Raw genomic sequence first — 11,055 nt, 5'->3', positions numbered from 1 at the left:
ACATTACTGTCGTTTTTTTCTATCTTGAATTTCATAAATACATATGAAAGATCACGCGTCATCTGCAAATTCTGCCATCAAAAATCCCTGTGTCTAACTTCATTGTATGTTCACACATTGATCAACAAAGCAAGGGAGACTAAATTCGATGATGAAGTATGAAAGTTTAATATGTCTAGAGTAGAAACGAAACTCATGGGTAAATCATGAGCCACATGGACAACCTGATGCCAAAGAGAGAGGTGATGATGGACACACAGAGACGAATAAGTATGGGCACAGGATCACGGATGTGTTGTGGTGTATCCAAATGGCCCTAAAGAAGCCTCATTTCACCGGCTGTATATCTGCTACTGTATGTTTGAGTTTGTCATGTTTAGCCAAAATATTTATTCACACTTAATTTCAATATGTTATATCCTTTTTAGTAGTTATTTACTCAAGTGGAACTGGACATAAACCTCCTCTGAGATCGCTTTCATTTCATAAATTATGTATAAAATGCTTTTCCCTGTGGAACTATCAAGCTGTCCGGTGCATAATAAGTTCGCCGACTGCATTTTGATTTACTTGTGTTGGCACAGAAAAAGGAGGATATTTGACAGTGACTGCGGGTTATTGCCAAGTTCTCGGGTAAATGAGAACCGTCTTGATTATCACTTATAAAGTCCTTTCTTTCACTTCACTCAAAAATAAAAATTGTGTCATCATTTATTCCCTTATTTATATCATAACTCTTTCTTCTGTGTAACACCAAAGAAGATATTTTAAGAAATGTTCCAAGTGGTTTTGTGTCCATACACTGGAAGTCAATGAGGGCCAGTGGTGTTTGGTAACCAACATTCTTCAAAATATAATTTTTTGTGTCTGCAGAAGAAAGTAAGTCATACATGAACTGACATTGTAATAAAATAACAGGGAGTAATGCCATGATCAAAAATATTTGGATGGGCTTGGGTTTCCGGTCTGATGCATTTGCTTGCCTATGAATGGAAGTCAATGGAACTCATAGTTCACCCCAGAAAATGTCAATTCTGTCATCATTTACTCACCCTCTTGTCATTTTAAACCTGTATAACTTTCTTCTGCAAAACACCAAATAATATATTTTGAACAATGTAGGCAACCGAACAATGGCGGTACACATTCACTTCAATCGTGCAGACACAAAACCAATTTGGTGAACTTTCTCTTTAAAGAAACTTGAGACAGGCATGCAGAGAAAATAAACAGAGTCTGTACTATGACATCCGACAAACAGATCTCACATCACCCGCTTAACCGCGGTCTAGGCCCACCGAGCAAGAGCCACAAAAATCACACCGGATCAGAGCTGAATTATTGATTGTTGGCATTCTGTCTAAGAGAGAGACAGGGGGTGGAAACCCTGGGCGGTTAGAATCTGATGAAAGAAGGATGCACATGATCCCATTTCCATCTATTTGTGTCTTATCATTGAAGCTTGTAATATTTACATGTTGCCAATTGCCAGAATCACATCACATTAGAATGTGCTTTGTGTATACTATGATTTCAAATGCCATTTGAGAAATAAAGTGCTAATGAGTACCTGCTTCAGAAAAGAAAGTGATAAATGGAAAGATATCAGAGCTGAATGGATCGCATAGAGAGATAAGGGTTTGAAAGATGAAGATACAGAATAGACAAAAGGAACTGTGACACCACTAAGTCATGCTGTGGTTATGAGATGCGAGGTGAGGTAGAGAGGGAGAAAGGGGGTGAGGTTGAGTGTTCTGGGAGGCAGGAACATTCAAGTTGTAGACAGACTCTTGGTAGTACATTTTGAAATGTGTCCTCAACTACACTTCAGCAGTACCTACTCAGAAGAATTCAGTTACCCGGCTCGGGTGAAACCCACCCAGCCCCGACCGTCTTCTGCATATCGCAGGAACAACCCTCATCCGCGGCCGGTAAGAAACAGAACTTTGGAGCTGTTTTAGGGCTCCAACATTATCACGGGCCGTTTCTGTGGTTTAGATGCAGGTTTAAATCATCCAGTGATGTTTTACTAATTGTTTTGTGTAGTCGTGTGTATTATTATTTATTATATTATAGTATACATTAGGAAGTATCCATATACTGTCTAAGACATCATTGAAAAAAACTATGTGGAAAGTTAGTTTGCATCATTTCCAAGTTTGTAACCACAAGAGAATTTTCATTTTTGAATATAAGGGATGACATGAAGGAATGCATGAATGCATCCATTCATTTTTACTTGTGCATTAGCTTTGTGAAGAATGCAATAATACAAAAGCGGTATTAGAAAGAGAGACATTTGTGCCAAGACATGAATAATGAATCAGTCCATAGAGCATTAAGGCACCTGATTCTGCTGAACAATCTACATGTAGGAGGCTTACCAGCGGTTTTGGTTACACTATTTCCTAACCACAGAACAGTGTTTGACTCTCACTATGTTTAGCAACACAATCTAACCTCCACTGGATCAGTGCAGCAGGCTATTAAGTGCCACTTAAGGTTGGTATTGGCATTCTTTTGCCACCCAGGACTTTCTGATGCCAAGACAGCTTCAGACTGGATATGGATCCTGGAAACACTTTCAGACCATGACTCCTTCATTTTTACCTCCGGTCAGACACCTATGTGTCCAGTTTCCAGGTACAAATACTTAAACCACTGTTGTTTTTGCATTACACAATATAGAATTTACTAATAAAACCATTACAACATTATTTGTAGCATGCTTTGCGCCTTATTCCAGTAGGATATAATGGGATTCTATTTGTTGCTACCCACCAAAGTACGTCCCATCAATAGAACTCTACACATTACCAAGAAAGACTACATACCATTAAAAAAGAATTCTCATCATAACCATCAAATCTATTTTAACTTCGGTAATAATGAAAGTATTTTCCATCATACGATCAGCGTGAATTCTTTCTGTAGTTGTATGTACATGCTATTGTTTCGTATTCCTTGAATTGCTGTATTTGGCAACTGCTCTGATAATGAAACTGGACATAACAGAATATTCTGTACATACAAATACACTGAACTGCTACTTTTATTTCCCTGCTCTCCCTCTATTTATTTGAAGATGTGCAGACAGGAGAGTCAATGCAGAGATCACACAAAGACCCCAAGGCACGTGCCTCCACTGCAGTGTGCACACTGCCACCTGCTGGCTGGCTTCTGAAACCACAGCGAACCGACATCCCACAATCATCTAATATAAACACACAAGGGTAACACTTTTTACCATTTGGTTTGAATTGGTTGAAATTTAAATAGTCTTTATATGATACTATTTTAAGTAAGTACCTTTGATAGAAGAACTATGGAATATATTTAGCTTCATTTCAGGTGACACAATATGTTTGTCTACTCAGGAAATACTTAGGAAAAGATCATATAATATCGCAGTATGACCAAAAGATGGATGTCATGCCGGCTTTAAAAAATATACAACATCAAGTTACTTATCATCACATAACATCACGCTCAAAATCCATATCTGATTGCAGGTATTTATTCCCAAAACCTCCAAAAAAACAGTAGACACCAGATGAACAAAGTCTGAGCATGACTGTGTGTTAATGGATCTCAATGGCTGTGATTTTAGGCTACTTTTTAAATCCAGATGTTTTGGTTTGCAGTAAAGGACACAGCTGCTTCCAAGTGGTGAAACCCTATAAAGTTGGACACTATATAATCCACCCTGAGTTCTTGTCAGAAGGGATGTAGGCCTACTACTGAAAGCCGCATGGGCATTTCTTTTTATTGGTTACAGCTGTATTCACGACACGAGTTACGTGTTGTTCCTGTCTTGTCAAATATACTTTTCTAACTATTTTAATGACTGCAGAATTTGTATTATTGGCTAAATAACCTGTAATTAAAACCTTTTGGGCGTCATTATTTAATCTATCTATTAGTTTTGTATACATATAAATACACTTTGTACATATTCGTGTTTTAATGGAAATGTTTGAATAACCCAGATAGCACGATCCATCTGGCTTATTTGACGTCTGCATTTACATCTGCAAGACATCTACAATACACAATTTGCTCATCTGCAATACGTCTCGGAGACGTCTGAACATCTGTAATACGTCTGCTAAAGATCTGGAAACATCTGCTGCATAAAAACATCTGCTAGACATTTTAGAAAGAGCTGATGTTCATCCATTCTAAATCATAAACATATCACAGACATCTTCTAGAGGTCTATATGACGTCTGACAGCAAACATCTCCGAGACGTATTGCAGATGAGCAAACTATGTATGGTAGATGTTTTGCAGATGTAAATGCAGACGTCAAATAGTCGTAAGCCAGATGTATGTGTGCTACCAGGGGATTTATGAATAGGCCTATATGAACAGTTTGGTTCAAAAATGAGATAAAGTTTTTCAAAAATCACATTGTTTATGATGTCATCGTGTTTTGATTGTGTTTTATTGTTTTGGTTTGCAGTATTTCAGATACTATGGCTTAAATAAAAAAAAACCAACTGCAGTTTTATTTATATTAATGCACGATAAAGAACGCATGACGGAGTTATCTCATGTTGGAACCAAACTCGTCATATATGAAAACGATTAATGCTTTGTAGTTGCATTATCTGTAGTTGATATTGTGTTTTAGTATGTGATATCTTACCTGTTTAACAACAACAACAACAACAACAACAACAACAACAACAACAACAACAACAAGTCATTAAGAGTCGCAAACCTTCCCGAAATCCTTGGGCGGTCTCTTTCAAAGAGCGATGAACTCAATTACCCAGAATTCCGTGTGGAAACTCCTCCCATTATAAGAGAGAGTTCAGCGTCTTGGATTGTACAGACAGAGTGTGTCAACACGCTATTAAATCAAGAGTACTCGAGCTGGTAAGTCTTTTATCTCGTCTAACTAGAAGATTGAAAGATTTAAACAGCAGATTTATGGTAATTTTCGGCTTCCCCAGTTAGACCCCGCGTGCCTTTACACTGTTCTTTCCTTCTGTTGATAGATCAGACCACTCCGTGCTGTCTCGTGTTGTCTTCATGTGATGACATCACTAAACTCTTTTATATTGTTTCAGAATCATGGGTTTACCTCCCGTAACTAAGTTGCTTTAGACCAATCGCAATATTGTTTGCTAACTTAACTTGCATGTCATGGCTTCACACTTTGATCAATACAATCTCTTTGTGTCAAAGATGTCTACATGTTTCAAAACAAAGTTCATCATCGCCGTGTCTATTTTAGCACACTTGTGTCATTCGAGCTGATGTTAAAACTATCCGAACCTATTTGTACTCTTGTGGTCTTTGAGCCCCTATCTAGTGAACACCGCGTGTGCGACAAGACTGAGAATCATTTCTTTAAGTCACATGTTCTGAATCAGCGAAATGTCGTTTACCCCTGAACACGATTGCTTCGTCTCTCCAAACATTGTGTTATTAAACAAATGCTTATGTTTTATGTTAGTATGAAAATGCATTCGTGCATTTAAATGTGAATTTGCATGGCAAAGTGCCCTTGATTTGCTTCTCTTTGCTGTCCAGGGTTCACAGTTTTATGCATTAGGCTACTATTGCTTCACTTCTCAACGTCCTCTTTTATGCAAGAAGAAACGCTGTGGTGAAGTCATATGAATCTCTAACTTACATTTATCAGGCAGCGAGATAAATGTGCTTTACATAGTGTAAAAGTAGAATAAGAGCGATCCTGTGCAACTGCAATTCAGACTTTTCTTTAGCAGTAAAGCTAATACACTGACCGCTTTTTATTTAGTCTGTCTTATGGCATCTTGCCATTTTCAAAGTTTTGCAGGTGGTCTTGTGTTTTTCCCTGGAACAGTCAGTCCACACAGTGCCACACTGAGAATGTTGGCAGTATTCAGGAACTGTTAACAGCTTTACACCCTCGCAGACCAATTCAGAGCAATAACAAAGCTAAATAAGAATGCCGGACAAGTAAATGCTTATTTGTACTTGACTAACATTTCCTGGCACTTCCTTCCCCACAGGTGCATAAAGGATAATGCCTAGGAAGAGGCCTGAGTGAGAGAAAACATGGATATAAGACTCAACTAATAAAAGATCCTCTATGGTTGTCTTGCAAAGGTCAGCTAACGCATTTATTTGACCTTCATTAATCCATTTTAATAATAAAACAGAAACTCATACTACTGTACACTAAAGTCGAGAAGGAAAAAGCAAGATGTACCAAGTAGTCCCAGGAGGGGCCGGGGGAACAATTACCGATGGCATGCCCATTAAAAAGATGGACAAAGACAGTCGCCCTCTAGTAGGGGCTGGAGTTATTGGGGTAATTCTGGTTATTGCGGCTGTGACCGCTTGGTGTTATTATATCGCCTCCCTTCGTAAGGCCGACCTACTCAAGACGGAATTACTCGATCTGAATAAGGATGGATTTCTTATTCGCAACCAGGCTGGTGGGATTGTGCTGAAGATGGGATTCAGGTCAGTCTGCATGATGTCTACAGTATATGTCAGAATGATGATAACCGAACCCATTGACTTGCACTGGTTTAGTTTCCATACATTAGAAGTCAATGGGTATCGATGTTGTTCGGTTACCCAAATTATTTTAGAATATCTTTTGTGTTCTGAAATGACAAGAGAATGAGTAATGATGACAGAATTTTCATTTTTGGGTGAACTATCCATTTAAGGGTATGGAACAAAATTTAGTTGGGTAACAGCTTATTGTAATAATAATACATACGTTTATTTAAATGTTTGATTTTAAGGACCTTTTTGTATGTCCAATGGCATCTGTTCTAAAATCAGGGTCCTGATTTACAACGATGCAATGACAACTTGGTTTAGTAGGAATAGTTTCTATTTTACAGCATCTTTTTGATTTGTTTATGATCTGCCCTCTTCAGGTCCGGCACACTTGATCTTGACTCCTGTTCTAAGGAGGGTGTGATCCTACGTTGCTCTCGCTCATTTGCCGGAAAGGTCAACTTCTTCATCATGACTGTGAAACCAAAAGAGACAGTGATGTGTTACCGTGTGCGCTGGGAGGAGCTTGAATCCGATCGCCCCGTGGAACATGCCATGTCTTACAATGGATCACATTGGTACGGTGGTGCTGAGACTGCAGTTCAACATTGGCCAATTGCCATCTCAGGACAGCAGGCACCCAAACCTTTTGTCACAAGCGACGTGTATTCCAATCGCCAGGACTTCGGCGGCATTCTGGAGCGCTACTGGCTCTCCTCCAATGCTACGGCCATTAAGATTAACGACTCTGTGCCCTTCCATCTAGGTTGGAACGATACAGAGAAAACCATGTACTTCCAGGCACGATATCAAGACAGTCCATATAAACCTGCGCTTGGTCAGCCTCCGTATGCTGAGCTAAGCTACAGAGTCTGCGTGGGCCCGGATGTGACCTCCATCCACAAAGTCATGGTTCGCAGATACTTCCCCAAACCAAACAAAGTGCCTGCTAAAGAAATGTTCAGGCACCCTACATGGTCCACGTGGGCTTTACATAAAACCAACATCAGCCAAGACAAGCTTTTGAGTTATGCAGAGAATATCCGCAAGCACGGCTTTAACTGTAGCCACCTTGAACTTGATGATCGCTACACTAAACGATACGGAGAGTTTGAGTTTGACCAGCAGAAATTTCCAAACGCTTCTGCCATGTTTCAAAAGCTCAAAGCAGACGGCTTGTTGATATCTTTGTGGACACACCCTTTTGTGAATTACGATTCCTCGAATTTCGGACAATGCGTAGAGAAAGGCCTGTTCGTGATGGAGCCAACAGGTCAACTTCCTGCACTTGTTAAGTGGTGGAATGGCATCGGAGGAATTCTCGACTTCACCAATCCTGAAGCTCGAAACTGGTTTTTGTCGCAGCTACGTTCCTTACGCTCCAAATATGGGGTTTCCTCCTTCAAGTTGGATGCCGGCGAGACCAACTACCTCCCCTGGCAGTTCAGAACCCGAGCCCACCTCTCCGACCCCAGCACCTTTACACGACGGTACACGGAAATGGCAATCCCCTTCAACGAGCGTGCCGAGCTTCGATCCGGCTACGGCTCTCAGAACATCTCTTGTTTTTTCCGTCTCAATGACCGGGACTCCGTTTGGGGCTACGAGCTGGGTCTAAAGTCCCTGATCCCGGCTGTTCTCACCATAAGCATCCTAGGTTACCAGTTCATCCTGCCCGACATGATTGGAGGCAACGCCTATGCGAACCGTACCGATGGGAACGGCAGACTGCCAGACCGTGAGCTCTACATCCGCTGGCTGGAGCTCTCCGCTTTCATGCCCTCCATGCAGTTTTCCATCCCTCCATGGGAGTATGATGAAGAGGTGGTGGCTATTGCTCTGAAGTTCACAGAATTGCACGACACGCTGGTGGCACCGAGGGTTATCGAGCTGGCTGGAGAAGTTCTGGACACCGGAGATCCCATAATTCGCCCCTTGTGGTGGATTGCCACCAGCGATGAGACTGCGTATCAAATTGACTCGCAGTTTCTGATAGGAAATGATTTGATGGTGGCGCCGGTTCTGGAACCTGGGAAGCAGGAAAGAGATATCTACCTGCCGGCCGGACGCTGGAAAAGTTACAAAGGAGAACACTACGATAACAAAGAGCCGATACATCTGACGGACTATCCCGTGGATCTCGACGAACTTGCGTATTTTGAATGGGTTTAGTAAGACTTAAGGAGGGGAGCATCTTGTGTTTAATGCATGTCTTCCATTTTAAGCTTGATGATGCTTTTTAATTCAGGGGTTTTCCTGACATAACCAGGGTTTTCAGTTTTCACAAGATGTGAAAAAAGGACAATTCGTCTCTTATACTGAGCTTCATGTTGCACATTTAAGATTCTATTTTGGGAATAAAGCTTAGCTGTGGTTGTTCTGTTATTGTAACAGTTAACATGAAATGCGTAGCTGAAGCTAATGCATTAATTCTGTGCCTTTATACAGTGAATGTCTTTCAGATGCCATGGTTTTTACCCAACCCTAAATCTTAACAGAAACAAGCATCCACACATGCCCCAGGTCAGGTAAACTGACTATATGGTTAGGTGACGGATGTGTTGAATTGCTGTGACCGGTATTTTGCACCATGGACGTTTAATGTTCCTCTGCTTTTAAAAAAAGGGAAATTGTATCATTACTGTATATACTGTAAGCATTTTGTGTCTGACTAGGTGATCATTTTCTCTGTAAAGCTAATCTACTTGATTTCTATGGAATGTACGAATTTGCAAATATGTTTAAAATCTAAACTGACAGCTTTTTTGCTTTAATGAATTACAATATGCAGTGCAGTTAAGGGTAGGGTTTTCTCAAAAATAAAAATATGTTGTCACCATTTATTTTCCCTTATGTTGTTCAAAACCTGTACATGACACTTTGTTTGTGGAACACCAAAGACAATATTTTGAGAAATGTCTGCGGGGTTTTGTGTTCATACAATGGAATTCATTGCCTCATTGAATTGTTTGGTAACACACTTTATATCTTCTACAGAATACAAAAGAAGATATTTAAAAGTCATTCAGGTTTGAAACGACACAAGGGTGAATATGATGAATTTTCATTTGAAAGAATTAAGAATTTTCTATTCTGTAACTATCCCTTTAAATTAGCACAATCAAGCATTATTATCAGTGTGATACTGACAAAATCAGATTTAATGTCTGCATTGGAAATGCCCAAATTCTTCATCATACAGTGCCAAAAAACATCACCCAGAGGCCTTGTTTCAACCATTACTGCCACATTTCTTGTCCCATGTAAACCCGTATTTGTGTTGTATTAATCTCATCTTGATTGTTTTGCTTAGCTGCATCATTTTCGTGGGATTTGCAGTGATGGCACAACAGTAACCGCTCGGTCAGGTAATCTTTATCAGATTAATTTTTTGCTGTCTAAGGGGTCACCTTTTTGTGTCGTTTAACGCCCTTCCAACTCGCCAGCAATCGACTCGCACTGCGAGCTTTCTCTAATCTGCGACCTTCGAGTTTATTTTTAGCTCTTCCCACACAACTGTGATGTGTGCCAGCTACTTATCCGACACATGGGTACCTCAAATAACAGTTTGTTGCTTTTTTTTAACGTGCTTGGGAATTTAATACTTGTGACTGCATACTTGAGGAGGAAAAATGCTAACTGACTTTTTTTGTTTTTGGTAAATATGTTTTAATTCCTATCACCTATAAGTGTCTTTAAGAATGTCTGCCATTATGTTAATGTTTGGGAGTAATATATTTCTGTTTAAATATCAAATCTAATGCTAGACAACAAAACTATTTATGGCATACAATTTTGTTAAAGGTTTAATCCAGCGCTTCAGGTGTGTGTGAGTTCTTGCATCTTTGTATAAAATGACAGTATTAAATTTGTTTGTATGCCACGGTGGACCATATGCAAAATGCAATAATAGTCTAAGTGAGTGTATGAGAACACAATTGTGTTGTTCTCCAGAGCACCAGACGGGGGCAGTGGTCACCTGCTTTTCAAGTCCTCCACCCCAAGCTTGTGAAGTGTTAGCATGGCACAAAATAACCCTGTATGTAGTTTTATATCAGTCTGGTAAAGTATTATTAGTCTTATATTGAAGTGAAATGGTACCATTAAACTTTTTGACCTTGCTGAAGAATGATGAGTTATTAATTGTACTTCTTTCCTCTGGATTAATTGTCCCACCACTCATTAGCAACAGACTGTATCTTTAGTGCTTAAATGAAGCCCCTCACTCACACTATTTAATTCACTATTTTCCTCTTTGATAGACTCGCTGGACTTGATCGGCACGTGTATTTTGGCACTGATGTGTGTTGCGATTTTTGCCTGCGTCTTTGGGTGGTTATTAGTTTCTTTTGCTTGCTGCAGCCAAACTCAACTGTTGTAAGTGTCAGTATTGATTTTTTACACCGTGATGCTGATTTGTGGGCAGTAAATGAAAAGTTAAAGCCGTGAAAATCACAGGGTTTTACCACAGTTGGAAAAGGTTTTAGGTTAATGTGTTGTGCGAAAGAACAACACCTTAATCACAAAAATAATATAAGCAA

At 39.8% G+C, this 11,055-nt stretch overlaps 1 protein-coding gene across 1 annotated transcript; it reads left to right on the top strand.

The window, feature by feature from the left end:
• Positions 1-4,837: 4,837 nt before the first annotated feature.
• Positions 4,838-10,638, top strand: myorg (myogenesis regulating glycosidase). The gene is made up of 4 exons (XM_079486222.1): positions 4,838-4,885; positions 6,010-6,106; positions 6,185-6,466; positions 6,895-10,638. Exons 2-4 carry the CDS (start codon positions 6,090-6,092, stop codon positions 8,684-8,686), a joined length of 2,091 nt encoding a protein of 696 aa, XP_079342348.1. The 5' UTR covers positions 4,838-4,885; positions 6,010-6,089; the 3' UTR covers positions 8,687-10,638.
• The last annotated feature ends 417 nt before the right edge of the window (positions 10,639-11,055 follow it).

The sequence above is a fragment of the Barbatula barbatula genome (assembly GCF_947034865.1).
Source record: "Barbatula barbatula genome assembly, chromosome: 22".
NCBI lineage: Eukaryota > Metazoa > Chordata > Actinopteri > Cypriniformes > Nemacheilidae > Barbatula > Barbatula barbatula.
This window is presented reverse-complemented; position numbering and strand designations above follow the sequence as displayed.

Bases quoted from the DNA above. Each gene is read 5' to 3' on its own strand.
- myorg (XM_079486222.1), top strand. The intron at 6,467-6,894 runs GTCAGTCTGCAT...TGCCCTCTTCAG, and splicing joins GTGCTGAAGATGGGATTCAG to GTCCGGCACACTTGATCTTG.